This window comes from Salarias fasciatus, chromosome 5 (assembly GCF_902148845.1).
Source record: "Salarias fasciatus chromosome 5, fSalaFa1.1, whole genome shotgun sequence".
In the NCBI taxonomy this organism is placed as follows: Eukaryota; Metazoa; Chordata; class Actinopteri; order Blenniiformes; family Blenniidae; genus Salarias; species Salarias fasciatus.
The window spans coordinates 991,176-1,011,748 of NC_043749.1; the positions used below are offsets into that span (position 1 = coordinate 991,176).

At 46.3% G+C, this 20,573-nt stretch overlaps 1 protein-coding gene across 1 annotated transcript in view; it reads right to left on the minus strand.

Moving 5' to 3' along the window:
* phactr3b (phosphatase and actin regulator 3b) overlaps positions 1 to 20,573 on the minus strand; it is a 44,682-nt gene that overhangs the window by 17,971 nt on the left and 6,138 nt on the right. The window contains exons 2-8 of the mRNA XM_030091942.1: positions 7,686 to 7,844; positions 7,481 to 7,555; positions 7,246 to 7,377; positions 5,849 to 6,073; positions 5,574 to 5,775; positions 3,741 to 3,931; positions 2,411 to 2,564 (exon numbers count right to left, since the gene is read on the minus strand). Of these exons, the coding sequence (XP_029947802.1) occupies positions 2,411 to 2,564; positions 3,741 to 3,931; positions 5,574 to 5,775; positions 5,849 to 6,073; positions 7,246 to 7,377; positions 7,481 to 7,555; positions 7,686 to 7,844 (1,138 nt within the window). The remainder of the gene's footprint in view (positions 1 to 2,410; positions 2,565 to 3,740; positions 3,932 to 5,573; positions 5,776 to 5,848; positions 6,074 to 7,245; positions 7,378 to 7,480; positions 7,556 to 7,685; positions 7,845 to 20,573) is intronic.

Here is a 20,573-nt window from a genome sequence, read left to right on the forward strand (position 1 = left end):
TGGGGACTGCTTCTGCCCCGCCGGCTCCCAGCGGCACACTCTGCTCCGTTCTCGTTCTTTTTTTCTAAAGGACCTAATTTGATTGGTAATGTAAGCCTATTAAAGTCGCCATGGAAACCTGCTGCTTTTTACATAACGGCTGTGTTCTGCCTCGCCGTCCACCTCAGGGAACCTGGAAAAACACACCGTTTGACCTAGAAAGTCATCCGGGGAATAGCAAGGTGTTGATGTGGAGACTTTTCAGTAAAACAGTAAACAACTGATTCTTAAACAAATGCTAGTTGACATTTCATGTCCTCCCATCTATAAGTGTGATGTACTGTACCTGTGCTGGTTCTACTGCAGCAGATTTCGACTGAAATTATACATAAAATGTCCCAAATATGCCTCCAGCTTGTTCCTGTCAATTTTTATACATTTTCATGTCATTTTTGTATTAATAATTCAGTTTTATGCAGTCTTGAACAGTTTTTTAACCTGGTATTTTAATATTTCATCTTAGGGTTTTTTTTGGTGTGTTATAAGAGCAGCTGTTGACCCGATTCACAATGTTTACAAGTGAAAATGCAAAACCTTCCGATTACTCAACAATCGAAGGAAAACGGACATTTTCGGAATCTGCTGCCACTGTGCACCACGTGTCGTCCACAGGACGGTAATTCATACCATCCTCACCCACATCTGACCTGTTAACTAACAGATACTCACATTCCTGCACGTTTGATCCCTTTTTAGTTCAGCTTCAGTGTTTTAAAGCTGTGTCTTCATTGTAAAGACCCATTCATGAACACTGTCTACAGGCAGCGGCTATTTTCCAGCCCTCTTCAGACGCCTTAGGGCCTCAGGGCCGTGCTGACTTGGTGATTATCTTGTGAACCCGCAGGACTGACTAGAAGCTAAAAGCAGGAGCTCAAGTGGGTCAGAAGTGATTAAACACCCAACATTCCAGCTGTTTCAGCCTGAGGCTGAGGTGTTGTGGCTTTCTGAGAATCCCGCCGGGCCTGGACTAAAAATACTAAGCAACAAGATTACAAACTATAAATATTATGAATATTAAACAAGAGATCTTTTGTGTTACTCTTCAGCTCTGGGGGTTGTTTATACGAGTACGTTTTACGATAACGGTGCTCAAAGTCCCTGAAACTGCTACTGTGCATTTAAACTACAGCCGATCTATCTATCTATCTATCTATCTATCTATCTATCTATCTATCTATCTATCTATCTAATGTTAACAGCATATGTGTGACCCTGCAGTGTTTCACGTGAAAAAGCACCCTCTAGTGGCCCGGCATGCTAACTACACAGTTTCTGTGTAAACGGACGTCGCTTTTAAAAACTTTTCTGAAAGAAAGGTGCAATTTTTTTTTTTTAATTTCAAACGGTGGGCTTGAGTTCAGGCCTCAAAATCATTTCCAAAACATCTTGTTAGCGTTTAACTCTGCACGTTAGCAGAGGAACAGAAAGCACAGCGAGGCCGTCGCAGCTGTTTGCTTTGTGTTGAATTTGAGTAAAAATGAAATGTTGCTTGAATCATTTTCACTAATTCTTTTTGTCTCCAATCTTGAAAACGTCCCTCCTGCTGCCGTTTTCACCAGAACCATTATTATCAGTCATCATGGGTCCAGCCAAGGTGACGACAGCAATACTCGGGCGACCATTCGTTCTCCTTTTAGGTCAACGGACGATGATATAACAACACAAACACAGAAATACTAAGTAAAATAAATAAATCCACAGGAAGCAATGTCCCACAATCCTTTGTGTTGTCCCTCCTCTGACAGCATCCACGGCTGAAGAAAACAAAGAGAATATGCTGCGTCTGATTTTCTTTTTCATTCATTTTGAGTCATTGCTTATATTTCTACATTAGCTCAAACAAACAAGACCGTTAACAAAAACTTTAGAAAAATTAAAACTCAGGAATGAGATTTTGAGGCATTGTTTATGTTTTCACAGTGGAGAGATATGATTTAAGCAATGAGCTACACTCTTTTTACTCAGGTTCACTGTGAGGAGGTGATTAAACGTCAAAGAAAATGTTCACTTCAATCAGAAAATGAATGCTTTCAATAAATATCTGGTTCAATTAGCTATTTTTAGTGTCTTTGGATGTTTATGCAGCATCTGCAGAAGGCCGGGCGGGGCGGCAGGACATGGTCACCAGAAGCCTTGCTCATTAACCAGACTCTTCGGAAGCCACAAGAGAAGTCCAATAACGGACGGAAAACTGCCTGCCGCTTAAATTTACATGTAAAACATGAATAAGGTGAGTTCTACTGATGTGTGCACAGACAAACAATCAAGCAGCGTGGTGTGGTGAGATGGGACATACATGAGGCAGGACGCGATGACGGGGTGGGGGTCGGATGGAGGGAGGGGGTCTGGTGGTCCGCGCGCAGCCACTCACTTGGCCAGCTTCATCTCGATCTGCTGGCGGATCTCCTGGCGCTCCTGGTCGCTGCGCACCGGGAAGATGTTGCGGTCCTCCAGCTCCTGCTTGCTGGGCCTGTTGCGCAGCTTCACGGCCAGCAGCTCCTTCCTCATCCTGCGGGGGAGGGTCCCTGCGATGGAGCAGCGCCACAAATTAAGGTCAGGATCGGCGGGAACGCCGCCGCCGCCGCGCGCACGCCACCCCGGCTCGGCGTGCTGAGCTGAGGATCGTCAGCTCTGAGAGCAGCTCATCCGAGCCTCAACAGTGAGAATAATGATCATGAGCTGTTTGGAATCACAGGTGACACTGACAGCGCAGTGGCTCTAAATGCACTCATACAGCATGAACCTTTTCACATTTTCACACTTTACAACCACGGAAATGTGCTACGTATATCGACATTTTATATTATAGAACAACACAAGCTGCATTATGAAGGAAAATAAACAATGGCTTTCAATTTTCCAAAGAAGCTCCATGTGGGACAACATGGATATTGTTTTTAGTAAAAGACACCAAAGTCAAACTCACACTCCTTGAGACAAGCTGAGACACAAACTGACGTTTCCAGGAGCTGATATATTCTTGTGCTGGTAGCAAAGACTCATGGGAAATGTGATATGAGAGGCATCTGCTGAACTGGCTGAATAATCTTCGTTTCTGAGGAACAAATAGTTCAAGATGACAAGAACAATGCAAAAAGCGACCGTCTGCATTTCCTCCGTCTCCTCTACTTGCCTTGAATCGACTTTGAGTTTCAAACCATAAACCTCCACATTGACTGATCATCTCCTTTAAAGGCAGAAACATCCCTCTAATGTCACTTTTGTGGGCAGATTTTGGATGTAAATTTTACCTAAACATAGGGAGCAATGAATATGTATAAAAACGTGGAAGCAGACGGGGGTCGTCAGAAGTGTCGTTCGTTCATTTGTTCAGCCTTTTTCCCCCTCGGTCACGTCTTCCCTCCCGTTACGATCGGAGCGGGTTTTGCTGTGGCGAGGCCCTCCAGCCTCTCACATCTGTCTCGCCTCCTCACATCCTCCCCGCCGAGTCACGGGAGCGTTTAGCAGCGGGAGGCTTCACGCCAGTGACCCACATGAGAATGAGGCCAGCGGAGCAGATGTTTGACGGGCCTCTGAAACCCGACACCGGTGAGTCAGCGGCTCGCCGCCGCTGCAAATCCCCCCGTCACGCTCCCACTGTAAACAAACGTCGGCAGAGATTACGCTGCCTGGTTATCCGCAGACCGCGGTGGGGGGGTGGGGGGGCTCGTGATGACGGAGGCGGCGGCCCGCAGACCTACCGGAGATCACAGACTCGTTCCAGCTGTCCGGGTCGCTCAGGTACTCGTCCAGACGCCGGTTCTCCTTGTTCTCGTCCGACTCCTTCTTGCCCTCCGCCTCCCCCGGCGGCTCCCTCTCCACGCTGGACGTGCGAGACAGGCGGCCGTCCAGGCGGCGCTTAGGAGACGAGCGGGCCTCCTTATTCTGAAAGCTGAGAGCAGAAAGAGAAAAACATCGATTATATAGACTCACTGGAAAAACACTGGAGTAGAGAGATCAGAAACTGACGAGTCCTGTCGAAAGTGTGTGTGTGTGTGTGTTGTGTGTGTGTGTGTGTGTGTGTGTGTGTGTGTGGGGTGTAAGGCAGCACGGCTTGAGTGACTTAACAGGGATTAAAGTGTCAGGAGCGGCGCTGCTCTGAGGGGCTTTCCGGCCCAGTTAGGTCCAGGAGAGCAGCGTCCTGCTGGGTCAGCAGTTTGCTGCTCCAACATTCAGCCAGTCAGGAAGTCCGGCCCGGAGACGGCTGGACAGGTGTGTGTGTGGCATCCACACCGGAGTATGGAGTAGGTTCTATCAGGAAACAGGTGGAATCCCTCCAGCCGCCAGAGAATCTGGACTGACCAGTCTGACCAGGCCGGAGTGGCAGCTAGAAATAGAACTAATCTAAAAATGATGGATCAATAATGTTTCTTAAAGAGGTTTATGGAGAAAAGGAGCCATGTTGATTGATGGATTTAAATATGGAGGAAATCAGGGATTTATCTGGGATTATATACTGTATTATACTTGTCTGGGATCATGGATTAAGCTGTCATTTGTATAAATGTATGACATATGATGTATGTTTATGATAAATCATGTTCATTATTATTATCTATCGTCATATCAGTATTATTGTTCTTTTTTCTAAATGGTGGTAATCTGAAGGAACAGGAAGTGCATAGTTGTAACAGTTGTCGGGTGGGATGAGATAAACTCCGCCTCCTTTCTGACCAAGTGATCCGTTGTCTTTTGTTGTTGTTTTCTTTCCATGTTGAAATGTTCAAAATAAATTTTCAAATCAAACCAGAAACACAGCAGTTCAATATGGAGACGCATGTTTTTAGACAGAATCATCACAGCTGTTGATGTGAGTGTTTAAAAAGTCTAAAACTTGTAGAATACATGAGATGAATCTGATCTATGTCCCAGCGTGTTGAAGGAAGCTTCAGTTGAAGGTCACTGAACGCCTCATCTCCCAACGGGGAAACGTTTCTAGAAAACTCTGGCTTCATACCGAGCACATTAAAACCCTGGCTTTCATTTCACTTAAAAACTTGGAATTTTATTCAACTTTTTATTTCAAACATGTATCTTTAGATCATCTGTATCATTTCCAAACAGAAAGAGATCGTCACTTATTATTGAAAACTATTCTAACTGACCTCTCGGCCCCCTCGAGGGCCCTTCAGCGGACCTCGACGCTCCGGCACATTTTCAGACATGTGGTCTGAATCCTGCTGATCTGAGAAAGCTTTATGTCCTGAGGCCAAACATGGAAGGCCCAGCTCGAGCCAGATTCAGATTATTTATACTGAAAATAGTGTAATGCACAGAGCACGTGTTCACATAAATAAACTCCATCTGCAGGATTACAATCTGGACACGACAGATGAAATACCGCTGCAATACGTCTATCTGACCACCAGGGGCGCACTTTAGTCTGCATGATGAGATTAGGGTCAGGGTGAAGATCAGGGTCAGGGTCAGGGTCAGGGTGAAGATCAGGGTCAGGATCAGGGTCAGGGTTCTGGTTCTTTATAAAGAAGTCATTTCCTGGTTTGGACCTGCGGCGGCGTGGCGGCAGAGCAGACCTGTCCTGCCGGTGCTTGGTGGCCAGCGCGCGGTGCAGCTCCTCGATGATGCAGCTCGGGGGCAGCTGTGGGTGGAGGGCGCCAAGGTGCGGCGACCCGGTGGGGGTGGAGATCCGGCCTCTCAGCAGGGAGCCGTGGGGGTCTTTGGGCAGGGTGAAGTTCCTGGGCAGCGTGGCCGGGGACTTCTTGACGAGGGACGCTCCTGCGGAGGAGAGACTCGGTCAGTCAGTCAGAGACTCCACCTGGGACCCCCGGGGCCCGCCGGGGCCACTCACCGTCCAGGCTGCCCAGCCTGGTGAGCAGCTTGACGGGCATGTTGGGGGGCGGAGGCGTGCTGGCTCGTCTCTGGGGCTTGGCGGCGGTCGCCTCCTGCTTCTCGTCGGCGCCGCTCGCCCTCGTCTGACCCTCGGCGGGCTCGCTCGCCACGGTGGCCTCAGCCTGTCCGTCCTCACCCGGACCTGGACCTCCTGCCATCTCCAGACCCTCGCTGGTGTCCTGAGCTGAAGCACAGCGGCACAGGGGGGGGGGACGGAAAATTCCGTTTGTCTGGAATGGATGGTCCTTCTCTGTAAAAGTGCCTCCAAACCAGTGATTTACCTGATGCTGCAGAAATAAAACTGAATCAGATCAATATTTGGAAGACTCTGCCGCCACCTAGTGGCCAAACCGAAATAATGAAACATTTGACTTGGAAAAATGGTCGAAATGAGAAAATCTGAACTTCATATTTTGATTTAAAAAGATTGATATTGTTATCAACTTTACAGACGCACATTCTATGAAAACAGAATAAGCTAAATTACATTTTTCACATTATTTTCTACATTTGTGTTTTATTTTCTCACAAACACAAACAGATGACCATGCCATACTGTGGCTCACTGAGAATGTTGTCCTGTAACAATGAATCCAAACTGTTGGTTTATAGAAAGACTTCAAATGGATATCCTTCTGTTTGCAGGTGCTAAACAACATAAACACCTGAAATAATGAAACATTGTGAGAAATAAATGTGCTTTCTGGCACTGAGGAGGCTCTTTTCAGTTTGTAGTGGTCTGATTCTCAAACGGAGAGCTCCCTCTAGCGGTCACCACAGGAAATGTGTCTGAAAATCAAATCACTCTGTAAGTCTAATATCATTAAAACAGGACAAAAGCTTGAGTAAAACACATTAAATATCAAATTAACTTTTAAAAGTGTCATTTTTGTCAGTATCGGCCTCATTATTCTCACTTGAGAGATGAACAGATGTTAGGATGACTGCATTCCTCAGATTAGATTAGCTTAGATTAGATAAACTTTAATTGGTCCCACAAGTGAGAAATTGTACTGTCGCAGCAGCAAAGTGGACAACCACACTGAGATATTTACAAACTAAGCAAATGGAACGGAGTGGTGCTCAAATTGGAGCAGCAAAAGAAACAATACAATTTTAAAAAAAAATCAAATCAAATCACACACGGACAGAACAGTATAGACAGCTTAGAGAATAAATATTCAATTTCGTCCATAATCTAATTGATTTCCTTCAAAATAAGCTAATTTTTAAAGTGCATAATCATCAGAAGGAGATTTTGGAGTAATTTTGAATAATATTAATGAATCAATGCCCTGTTTGAAGATGGAGTGCTAACCTTCGGCTGATATTAGAAACCTGTACCTGCTCCTGTACCTGTCGAGGCGTCGGGGTCGCTGAACAGGTCGGAGGCCGAGGGCGCGGCGGGCTCCTCGTCCCTGTCCTCGCTGTCAGACTGGGTGGGGGTGTCGGGGTCCTCGCCGTTGCCCCCGCAGGCCAGCTCCGAGTCTACAGGGGGCGACAGAGAGGTAGAGGCGGTGTGGCGCAGGCAGTGACCTCTGACCTCTGACCTCTGACCTGACTGACGGCTGGAGCCGCTCTGACCCCTCACCTGTCTCCGCCTCGCCGCCGGTCCTCCTCAACACGTCGTCCCTCCGCTGCCGAGCGGGCGCCTTCTTCTCCGCAGCTGAAACCACAGGCAGGTGATGGAGGGGGGTGGGGTTTCGGGGTGGGGGTGGGGGGTCTGCAGGGTCTGGGGTTGGGGGGGTCTGCGGGGTCTGCAGGGCCTAAGGGTGGAGGTGTAGCGCTGCACTCACCTCCCGAAGGCTTCAGCTTCTCGTTCTTCTTTTTCCTCCACTTCCACGGCTTGAAGATGCGCCCCAGGCTGGCCAGCTTGCTGTTGCGGCGCACGGGCGGCGTCCGGACCCCCGAGACCAGGCAGCCGGCCTGCAGCGCCCTCTGCTGGTCCATCACGTCTGCAACACACACACAGCCAGCGGAGGTCAGCGGGGCGGCGGCGGCGGCGGCGGCCGGAGGCCGTGCGATCGATTCCGGCCTGACGCGTGAGGAGGAGACAGAGCGGCTCTGTCCGGCCGTGACTCACGCTCAGGCCAGCAGGACCTTCTGCTCTCTGGAAACAAACGCAGACAATGCAGGGCTTTCAACGCCGGTCCGAACGGATCGGATCGGACGTGCACGTGTGCAGATGTTCCCTCGTGGAGGAACCTGCTGGCTGGACGCGTCGCTCCAGACTGGAGCTGTGAGCCTCCACGTCCTCGCTGCTTTATTTTTGTTTCTCTCTCTTTCTGGTCCTGCGTTTGTGTTTATTTTTAGACTCAGGCTTAGATCTGTTCCAGCGCCGTGGGAGGCCTGTTTTAGAGGAGGAGGAGGAGGAGGAGGAGGAGGAGGAGGAGGAGGCGGTGCTGAAGACACATCATTTCTCCAGCGTTTGGAATGCGGTGAATTTATTTCCATTTCAGCATCACGGGGTCAAAAGAGTTCCTCACAGGACGTTTTAATCACATATTTAATGATCAATCTGTGATCTGTGGTTTGGTTAGTAGAGCAGTCGTCTCTCAGTCAGAAGGATGCAGGCTTGATTCCTCATCTCACAGGACGAAGTGTCCTTAAGCAAGACAATGAACCCCAAACGGCTGCATGGAGTGTTTCGTGTGGCAACTTACATCCATTGTATTTCAGAATTTCCCTGTGGGGGCAATCAGCTTCATCTTCTGAAACGTGAATTTTCTCTTTTGCTTCTTTCAGACTGAAAATCTTTTGACATTTCAGCATGAATTTCTGTCTTTGGACAATTTTATGAAAAACTAAGACAAGTTTCCGTCCATTTCCAGCTGTAATAGAATATAAACATATATGTATTAAATCAGACTGCGCCTAATCGTGTCACTGTACTGAGCTGGTTTAGATGTTTTATCATTTAAAGGACAGCAATTAATTAATTAATTTTTTTGGATGGAAAATTTCAAACCTACGGTAAGCTAAACTATAAGCGGAGTTCCCTATGGCTCCATCCTGGGCCCACTATTGTTTAACTTCTTCATGTTTACCCTGTTTTTATCTTCCGATTATGTTTGTTTTATAAATCCTCTTTGTTTTTTGTTTTTTTTTAATGTCTTGATAATGCTATTGCTGTATATTTGTTCTGATGTTTGCATTTTTTTGACAGAAGGACTTTCACTCAAATGTCACACAAATAAAGTTGACATTGTTTCACAAGTAAAAAAATTTCATAGAGGAAATCCAGAATTGGATTGTACATTGTCAGAGTGTTAAAAGCTGTGTATTTCAGGCTCAGTAACCAGCGAAAGTGAGGCGTGCAGATTCATCTGCAGTTGATTGAAAAACACCGAAGCTTCAATTCCTGACAGGAGAAGGAGCCAATCAATGGTGATCCCTCTTCACTGCTCCTCTGTCTTCTTGAAGAGCTTTCAGCCGAGCTGAAGTAGAGCGATCACAACCACAGACAGCCGAACGAACCCTCAGAGGCCGACCGAGCTCCGGGAGAACCGAGGAAACAGAGGAAAGACAAAGAGAAGGAGGTTCGGATGGGAGAGAGAGAGAGAGAGAGAGAGAGAGAGGCCAAAAATAGGCCCTCCTACACAGTCTGGCTCCGACGAGGAGCTGACACCTCGGGGGAGCCTGCAGCTGAGCCGTGGGCAGAGCGGGAGCGGCGGCTCGCCTTTCATTTTCCACAGCATCTGCTTCGTTATTCCCAAAGAAATTCATCCACACTTGCTCGCAATAGCAGGAAGACACAGCTAAGGGCGCGGCGGTCGGCGCGCCACAGGTGAGGGCCGATGTCGCAGGAAAAACCCAAACTGACACCAACGAGGATTTTATGACACGTAGAGTCAAGAAACAGTGGAAACACAGCAGTACGGTGTCTTTAAATGAACATTCCACGGCCACAAGGCTCCAGCATCACTGGTTCACGGTGATTTTCTGGCTCGTCAGCATTAACGCGTGCAGCTCAACGGGCCGCGCTCTCAACACAAGGCCGACGTCAAGTCAGAGCTCTGTGATTCATCAGCGAGCGGCGCATCGGCCTCGCCTGCCACCCGCCGCTGCTGCCGCCGCCGCCGCTGCTGCTTGACCGCACAGCAATGTGCAGAAGAAGCAGGTCAGTCGTACAAGTCAGGCGTGCCTCGCCGTGGATGCTGCAATTGTTGGGGGGTAGTGAGAGAGAGACAGAGTGAGGAAAAAATCCAGGTCAAGCTTCATAGTAAGTGCAAAGCAAAAAGCACACCCAGGGTCAGGCTGCGGTTGCCATGGCGACCACGTGGGATGCTGCAGAGATGGTCCCTCGGAGGCAAAGAGAAGCACCGTGGCGTGAGGAACGGGGAGTTGCTGGGTGGATGGATGGAGCGGGGTGTGTGAGTGTGTGTGTGTGTGTGTAGGGTGGAGGGGTGGAGGAAGGGATGAAGACAGGAAGGCTGTTGCCACACGGAGAGACTCGTGGCTCCAGCCAATCACGGCTGGCGGAGGAGCGAAGAGGTGGCGGTATCTGGATGGGGGGATGGAGAGTGAGAGACGGGATGGATGCTGTATTTTTAATTTGCAAGTTATGCTGAAATATTAATTGGAGTGGTGGAGGAGCTAGAAGAAAGAAGATAGAGGTGATGAGGAGGAGGATAAAGATGAAGATGAGGAGGAGAAACCTGGAGATGTCACAGCATCCTCATTAGTCCTCACCTCTTAAAGAAAAACACTTCAAAAAGTCGAATTAATTTCTTAAAGTCTCATCAGGAGGATTTAAACGTCAATTTATGAAATTTGCACCACATGTGAGAATATCAGCTCCAAACTGAGATACGAGGTGAGAAATTGGTCGAAAACACACAGAAGACAAAGAGGTGCATGTCAGGAGTATCACATTCACCCCGGAGTCCTTAATAAATCACTTTTAGTGAATAAAAACTTACTTAAAGGACACAAGGATCTGCTCCAGTTCCGGCGCTCGATACTCACATCCTGTGAGCCGCCGGGCTCACTCACGCACCGCTCGGAGACTCACGCAGTCACAGCTTAACGCCGATCCTGAACTCCCGCTCGAAAAATACTTTTTTTCAGAAGCTCCTCTTTGAATAATCCCTCTTCTGGAAGTTATGCAAATGTCGCGGGAAAGCGACGCGAGGGACCCGAGAGGGAGGTGAAAAGTGTGGACATCTGCAGCGAGCCGCCGCCGCCGCCGCTGCTGCTTGTTGCCATCGCGCCGACCCCGCCCCTCTCGGCGGGAGGAGGGGGGCGAAGAATCCGGCGCACACACCGAGCCCGTACTGCAAAACACTGGAGTACAGTAAGCACGCGCGGTGCGTTCACGGACACAGGGCAGCGTCGGAAACACCGGAGACACACATGTGGAAGGATTTCCCCAGTTTATAAAGATTGATTCAACTCGATAGCAGGAAAAGCAAGAGTCCATTCATTCATTCATATGTATTTATTTATTTATTTATTCATAATAACAGTAACAATAATCACAACAAGAAGAGGGTTTTTAAATTAACGCTTAAAATATTTTTTTCTTCAAAGATTATGCTAAATAATCATTAACCCTTTAAGCTCGGGATGCTGTTCTTGAACTGTTTGGAGTACATGCATGGTTGGGGTCTCATTTGAAAGCTGACAACCTGTATTTTCACCCAGTGCAGTCAGAATTACTCTAGGTGCTACTGGCACAGATTTATTTATGTTGCAGCACACTGAATTAGGATGAATTTCACATTTTATACACTGCTTTATGCAGTCATGGTTGCAGGGAGCAGAGTGAAAACAGAGTACCTACAGAAGTGCACGGGAAAAATCTGCAAATTCTGCACAGAAATGCCCAGTCTGGCCCTCAAATCCATGACATAGCATCAAACATGTACTACTTACCTTGATTTAACAGAACAGCATCATGCAGCGTCAGCAGAATGCAACGTTGCAATATTTTGATATACTACATAATTTCTATTTCTTCTCCCAATGACCCTGCGAGGATAAAGCAGTATAAAAGATGGATGGAATATAATTTTTGCTTCAAATAAAGATATCTAGCTTCTAATAGTTCAGAGAACTTGCACTATTTTTGTGGCATCTTACCCAAATATCAAAATACTTTATGCTGTGACAGTTATTTTTGCAACTTGTCTTCTATATCATTGTATCTATTCACAGCATTGTCTGTCTGAAGGCAGATTACACCGTCATCAGTCCATCACATTGCAAACAGAGACGACCACACACACACACGCTGTGATTTAGTCTTCGCATAATCTCATATGTGAGAGGAAATTGTAGCACCTGGAGAAAGGGAGAAGATGCTTGACATGAGAGGGACAGCTTTCTGTCATTTGGAAGATACCGGTATTTGGTTGGTCAGCTGGGATTGGCTCCAGAGCTCCGCTGCATGGAACAGGACATAAGCTACTCTGTGGGTGGAATGTTTTAGACTCGTGTCTAAAGCAGCGCAGTATGTAGATATTAATCAGGTAGGTTTTAAAGGTCAAGAGCATATAGGTGAAAAAACATGCAATAAAAATACCACAAAGTCCCATTCAACACTCATAAATTCCTCTGACAATTCAAACTAGAGTTTCTGAATTGCTGCAATCAATTACTTCTTTTTTCAGTCCATCCAATGAACTCTGCAGCCACACAGACACATGATTAATTATTCAGGAGGCATCGCTCGGTGTGTAAACAAAGCCTTCGCGGTTAACCATCGATCTTCTAAAGGGCCAACCGTACATTAACAGCGGGAGGACCTGAGTAAAATCAGAGATGATAAAAGTCAGCAGCTGGATTTCCCCTCAGGGACACACCAGCAGTAAGCAAAGAGTGTAAACAATCATGTCGGCTGCTCAGCAAACACTGAACTCATTCAATATTTACAAGGCTTCCCTTAATACGGCCGAGAGGGGGGGGGCGCAGGGCGCCAAAAGGTCCTGCACACAAATGACCATCAGCTCATAAAAAGTTAGAATCTTGATGAACGAGGAAAGAGTTATTTTACGGCACTTCTTCAGCCGGAGGAGTTCAGCAGAAACGACTGTGGGATTCGAGTTTGAAGCTGCGGACGGTTATGGACGAAATGTGTTAAACATTACAGTGAAGCCAAACGCTGGAGGACAGGTGTTTAAACAGGTTCAGCTCCAGGGGAACTTTAGGTTGTGTTTTCAGTCAGTTACACCCACAACGCAACAACAGTTCTGCACTTACAGGTAGGAAGTGGTGAAAACAACCCCTCTGGTTGGAAATGGTTGCAGACTTCCTGACGAGAGGCTTCCACATTTCCAGATCCGAATGTAATCCAACAATCCAAATCTATGAGAGGACTGATCACCTGTGGTGTATATTATTGGCAAAACTGGGAATCTCGTGATGGCAGCAGCAGTTTTTATTGAAAAACTTGTCTTTGGAAAAGAAAGAAAAGCTGATTTAAAACCAATTTCCGCATCGTTTTTAAGTAAAAATGCAAAACTTGCATTGTGTTTTGTGGGTCTGTTTAGACAGGTCGGAACAACTAAAACGCTCTGACTCCATCTCCGTGTAGATGACAGAAATGCTGCTATTGCACATGGGCGTCAGTAGCTCTTCTCCGCGCCCATGTGTGTGGTTTCATTCCAAAAACAAACAGCAGCTCCCTCTAGTGGCTCCAATGACGACGCTTTCAGCGTTTTTCTGCCGTTTCTGTGTAAACAGAAATCGGCTCCAAAGTGCTGCTGTTTAAACTTGAAACTGAGACTTGGATTAAAATGTGTGAACATGGTCGGAGTGAAATGACGCTCAGACAATAAGCAGAAAAGCAAGACTTCCTGCATCTCTGCATTTTTTTCATGAGAAAAAGACGACAGGAATCATCCAGTCAGAAGAACCTCCCTTCAGACAATAAACTCATATAGGAGTCCAAACTCTGACAGCTTTTAACCATCAACACGACTGTGAGCCATACGGACCATTTTTGATTATTTACTGGCTCAATTGAATACGCTGAAAGTAAATCAGAATGGTCACCACCATGAAACACTTGACATTAAAGAAATAAAGTCTGCTCCTTCAATGCAGCTGCAGTAATCTGAGTATTTGAAATAACTTAAAGTGTCTCTTCAGCAACAATAACGTGTTCGAACTCCTATCTGCAGCAACACCTCGTTATGAGCCCCCCTTGATGGAGCCCCCTGCTGGTTGCTGTAGGCCATTGAAGGGTCCACGTCACTGATATCAATGACACAAATGAAAACCTGCTCAGATTGCAACGACGCATTGGGAATCTCCCTAATGGGGCCCCTGCCTGCAGCTGAGAAACACCATGCATTTTGAATAGCTTGAGTCCCCCGACGTGCCTCTTGCCTTGGGGCACCTGAAGGAATGGACCGTGATGCTGACCGTTTGTGACACATGGTCCCACAATGAGTGTCCTCAAATGTTCATTCTGCTAATGCTAATGCTAATGCTCAAGAAAGATACTCATTCAGGCTCTGTAGAAAAGATGACATGTTGAAGAGCAGCGTTGTCTCCTGCATCCATCAGCTGTATTTGTCTATACTCCATACTCGTACTTAAAAGACACACAAAGACCAAACGAAGCTTCAGACCAGCGACGCACAGCCTCCATGTCACCAAAGCGCCTCCAAATATTTCTAAAAACAAAGAAAGCTGCAAGGAGAAGTGGTCAGACCACAAGGGCCGTGATTGGTCCTCGCTACTACGTCATGACACAGTATGAAGAAACTCCACATGTGATCCAGATGATCACGCAGTAAATACTCCCTTTGCTAGAGAAGCGTTGTTTGATAAGAAATATTTGGGTTTCAGGATTCCTTGAAAAACCATCACCACTGTCAGAAGGATCAAACTGACCTGACATCAGTTTATGAGGCATCATAAACTCTGATTAGGAGACGTCCCCAGACACCAGGCGCCGTGATGGCCGCTGCTTTTTGATATAAGCCAAGGAAGGACCAGAATTGGCAGCATTAGGTAGCGTTCTGCTCAGACCTGCTGCAGGGTAAAAACAATTCTAGTTGTGATGCTATCATCATTCTGAGTTTCACGAGGTTTTGCGACCAATCCTTCTTTGCCCCCTAGTGTTATGTAGATGAATTATTTTACTGCACATACAACATCGACGCAGAACGTCCAGGGGTGAAGGGAGGGTGTAGAGGCTACGCGCTGCCCCGTGCATGCTGCTGATGCAGCGGTACGTCAGTCTCTGTGAGGCGTCATATGACACAACATAAGCTGTGCAACAGTGGGAAGTAAACCGATCTCCCGTTTACATGGAGTCTGATCAGATTATAAACAGCTACACCGCTTAAGCAGGTACAACTGTTTTATGACAGGACTATAATGGAATCGTGGTTGTATTGGATTACTTTTGGTCGATGCAGCTGCAGCTAGCATGCAGCGAACAAATCTCACATCTTCCAGCGTGCTGCTCTCATAAGTGAGTCTCCTCCGCGGGCATGTTTGCTTTCCATTTAACAAAACCGCCCTGACCTCCGCGCACAAAACTGACACAATGACTCCGTTTGGATGAGGATAATAAGTAAATGATGTGCAGAGAGCAATAACGCGCTGCTAATGGGCTGCTAATATAAAAATACATAAAAAGATGATGACCCACCAGTGGAATAATGAGTGCCGAACACAACAGGGATCTAATGGACGGCTTCAGCAAATATGAGAGCGCCGTCATTTCATGATTAACAACCAAAAATTGGCCATTTCTGCTAAACATGAGGGTTTTATTTTAATTTACATTATAAACACAGCGTAGATGAGGAGTGCAAGTAGAAATATATGGGATTTTTGGGGTGTGTGCGTGTGTGTGTGTGTGTGTGTGTGTGTGTGTGTGTGTGTGTGTGTGTGTGTGTGTGTGTGTGTATGTGTGTGTGTGTGAGTGTGTGAAGGGGGCGTATTTAAGTGCTGCATAGTCACAAGGGAGCTGACGGAATTGGAGTAACACGGTCCACATCAGCAGAATAACCGCTCAAACCTGCAGCCGTTTGTGGGACAATTTACACCGAAGCACTTCAAAAATTGATTTGAAGCCTGGACTGAGACGAGCTCTTCTGTTGAAGCCATAAACCACAAAGTATCTCAGTCACTGGGCCGTCGTTTATCAGCCATCTCACACAGTGAACATACCAACAATCACATCATTAAATGGCTGGTGTGGAAACGTTCGAAACGAAACATATATTCCCACTGAAGCTATAAATAACATCAAATAAAACACCAACATAAACAATTTTGGATGTACAGATACCGCTTTTTTTATAGGAGGAGAACTAGTAGGAGTACTGCCCTTTAGCTACTTATCAGTCATAAATGAATCATGTTTAGCATGTAGCATCCCTGGTGTGTGAGCCCTGAAACTCGTTAGCATGTAGCATGTAGCATGTAGCATGTAGCCTGCCTCATGACTCAGTGTAAAATCCTCCCGGATCCACTGAGCAGTTAAACTGCTGTTGGTCTGACTCTGCTGGTGGAAATGTCTGCTGATGAAGCTGCTGCTGTTCCAACCATCTTTCTCCTCGTCTGGATATTTTGGCAGAACATAATTCACAGTCTGTTCTCAGGTTGTCACTCAGTATCAGTGCTTCTCCTTTAACCTGTTATATTTAGTCACTTCTAGGAATTCACCTGTTTGGATGTTTCAGCCTTTCTCTCAAATGTACTTATTTCAGCCAGTTCTGCTTGTTTCATGTTTCACTTGTTTTCTGCTCTCTTAGTTTTTAGCTATTTTAGCCAATCCTGTGTTTTACGTCATTTTCAATACTTTGACCAATTTAGTTTATATTTAGCCCAATTAGCTATTTTTATTGACCTTTTTTTGGTTGCTGTTGTTTTTCCCCCCTTTTCAGCAAATTCAACCTCTTGTAGATTTTTTGACCATTTTCCACTTGATCTTTTCTAGAAGTTGTAGCTATCTTACCCTTTTTTAAGCCAGTGTTGCAGCTAGTTTTTATGCTTTCAACATTTTTTTAGTTATTCAAACCATTTCAGATATTCTGTAATCACTAGCAGGAGATACGAGTCTTTTATAAAAATACTTTATGGTGTACAAAAAAAAAATCTCACGTGATTTTCTGAAAACTGAATGGAGCTGCTACACAGGCCTCATTTACAGAACAACATTTCAAGTGAAAACGTATTGTTTTTGCCATTTCTTAGAGCAGAACTTCCACCTTCAGAGCCGTTCTCGAACGTTTGCCTTTTCAGTTAAACAGACACCCAAAACGTAGCGAAAGATTTGCGTGTTCACCTGAAAACATGACATAAACGGAGCCTAAAGCGCTGCAGGCTTCAGCCGGCAGGAGACTGAATGTGTTCTCCTGACATTTCATTTGGAAACAAGCCTCATGTTGTGGAAGCGCTGCCAGATTTCAGACATAAATCTGAGGTTCCTAAAAACGTCCCCTCCTCTCCGCCGCTGTTCTCCTTTAAATCTGCTGAATCATTCATCAGGTAGAGCCACACGGCCTGCGAAGCCAGCGCGGCGTCACAGTGACAGATGGGGGGGGGCATGGCTTCGACGGAGTGTGTGTGTGAGCTGCAAACAAAATAGAGTGTGTGGGATTCCTCCGAAGAGGATGTTTCGAGGCTGGGGCCGAGCCAGACAGCTCCACGCTGCTTCACACTCCCAGCAGGAAAAAACGCTTCCATTCTTCAGCTTCCGGGAACCGAGGCGACGTTCAACCAAGAATCCAAATCAAATCAGCCGGTTGATGAAAAACATAAACACTCACAGTTCCATGTGACTGTTATGTGACCAGATGATGAATAATGAGAGGTCTGAATCACAAAAGGTACTCGTGTCGAGCACCATCAGCCGTCCATGGACACCTCGCTTCAGCCTGGTCACAGAACCCACACCGAGCTGGAAGGTTGGCGGGACACAGAGCTGAGCTGGTAGGGACTGAGCGCATCTGAACCAGAAGACAGAATCACGGTGGCCTCCTGTGGTAATTACTCACACCGTTATTTATTTAGGGAGCGATGTGGGGAGGTTCCTCGTCTCACTGCGGAGTCGGAACAGCAGTCCGGCTATCATTAGTAGCTTTTCTTTTTTTAATTTCGACGCTTAATTCCAGAGGAAGTTACAGCAGCGTCCAGCCTGATTTCTGCAGCTGCCGCCGCCGCCCTGCCCTCCTCTTCCCTCTGCTGAGATCCCAGTCTGTCAGAGCGATCAGTCTATTCCAGCTCTGGGCTTAAGCGTTGCTGCTTTAATTACATCTCAGCGCCATGAAGCCTGTTCTCATCTCAGCGGGACGTGATGGAGATATTTGTAAAAGGAAAAGAAACATCACATCACAGAGCTCCTGCTTCCTGCACCCCCGCCCCCTGCCCCCCCGTGCTGTGGAGACAAGGATGTTAAAGGGATCAGCTGCATGCTCTGGTGTGTTCTCATGTGCAGCATATTGCTTTTACTCAGCCCTGAAAGGAATTAGGTCAGCACATGAAACATTCATAAAAGATACATTATGTGTAAATGGCTGACAGCTTAAGTCAAGTAGCCCCCCCCCCCCCCCCACCTTAACAACACGCTGGGTAACTGGGTAGATCTGCAGTACAGCTGCACGCACAGCAGCCAGCGCTTGTGGCATGTGTGCATTCATACGAGATGCAGCGTGTAAACAGGAGGTCGCAGCTCCGCTGTAGCGAACCCTCTCAGGATCGACGTCTAAAGGGCACGCGCCTCTATTCAGACCCAAAGAGGCGGCGCTGCTCAAGCGCCGTGCAAATCACGGGGAGCACAATGAGGCATGAGAGCAGCTCCGCTGGGAGATGCACATGTAAACATGAGCCAGGAGATATATTTTTTTAAATTCTGGCGAGGACTTGAACGCACCACAGAAGCCCTTTAAAGTGCGGGTTGTTTGTTGGGGTGTTGTGTGGTTGGGGGAAGGGAGGGAGGCAGTGTGTGGATGTGTGTGTGTGTGTGTGTGTGTGTGTGTGTGTGTGTGTGTGTGTGTGTGTGTGTGTGTGTGTGTGTGTGTGTGTGTGTGTGTGTGTGTGTGTGCAGAGGGGGAGGGGGTCGTACAGTTTTACTATTTCTGTTCGTGCTGCCCTTCAATCAAATCTGGAGACAAAGACAGACGGTCTCCATCCACGTTCCTTCTCTTCCCTGCACAGAAGTGGCGCGTTCACTGGTTTGATGCACATTACATGAAGTAACGTCAGGCTTTCATTCATGCTGAGAACCGAAATGATGAGAGCTCAAAAAGCAAGAATACCACTGAAATTGATTCAATAAAAAATCTGCCTGGAGACATTATTGACAAATGTTTAATTTCCATTTTTGAATGCACATTTTCAACCTTTATTGTAATCACTTCAGCCATCCAAGAATGTTGTCAATGAATTCAGTGAAAAGCTGCTTCACTGCTCAATGACACTAAACTCAGACAAAACATCTTTTCTTTTCTGAGTTTTCTGACTGGGATTTGAAGAAAACCTCGGATTCTGGCGGCAGGATGGTTTAGTGGTTAGACCTTCATTCCAGGTTTCAGGGGCCTTCCTGTGGGAAGTCTGCATGTTCTTGCATGCAAGGGTTTTCACCAGATACTCTGGCATAAACATCAGGTTCAACCTGGATCAGGAAGTTGACAGGAGGCGTCAGACATCCGATCAGAGAGAACATTACAAAGTGGAAAAGTTACGGAGTAAATGTTGGATTAGAATTTCAAAGTAAAAGTAGCTTCTGTCACTCATTCATTCAATGCTGCAGCTGTTGTGGTGAGAGGCATTTCCTCAGCTGGCCCCTTATGACTTTTATTTGCACACTTCATGACAAATTCCATGATATTTCTTATAACGCGTGCATTATTGTTTTTCTTCATCACTGCAAGTTTCTTTATTGTTTTCCAGTCCGTTAGACGTTTTTCCCAAAACTCTGAACTTTATCTGTTTTCTGCTGCACATTTCATCTTTTTTTTTTTTTGTACCTTATTCTGCTTAGTTCTTTTCTCTTTTTAGTCAAATACAGTCGTTATGGAGGTTTTTCTGTGGTCTTGTGGCTGGCTTCTGTTCCCACATGGTATGTGATGTAAATCACATGATTAGCCAAGCAACAACAAAAGTGCTACTTACAATAATTTGGGGACAGACTGTAGAGGTAGTAAACAAGTTCAAATATTTGGGCACATACATTTATTGTAATTTAAACTTCAGTGAAAACACAGACTATATTTTTAAAACCTGTAACCAACGTCTCCATCTACTGCGCAAGCTCAACTCATTTGGAGTGAGCAAGCACATTATGGAAACAGTCTATAAGAACCTGATAGAGGGAATCCTATGGTAATGTGGTACGGTAACCTAAACATAAAAGGAAGAAGCAAGCTGCAGAGGATAGTAAACCTTGCCTCAAAAATCATAGGGATGAGACAGAAACATTTAAGTTGCATGTACGAGGAAGTGCTTAGTAAAAAAGCTGTAAAAATAGCAAACGATCCCTCTGATCCCTCAACAGGGAGTTTGAACTTCTCCCTTCTGGTAGACGTTACAAAGTGCCAAGGGCAAATCGCAATATCTTTAAAAACTCTTTTATCCTTAACGCATTTGGGGCATTGAACACCATGTCCCGTTGATATGTTGGAATGTAACTGCCGCTGCTGTCCTGCCTTTTGTCCTGAAGATGTCTGTGTGTAAGTGTTGCTGTTTCTTCCTGTTGTTGCTGTTGTCGTTGAGTT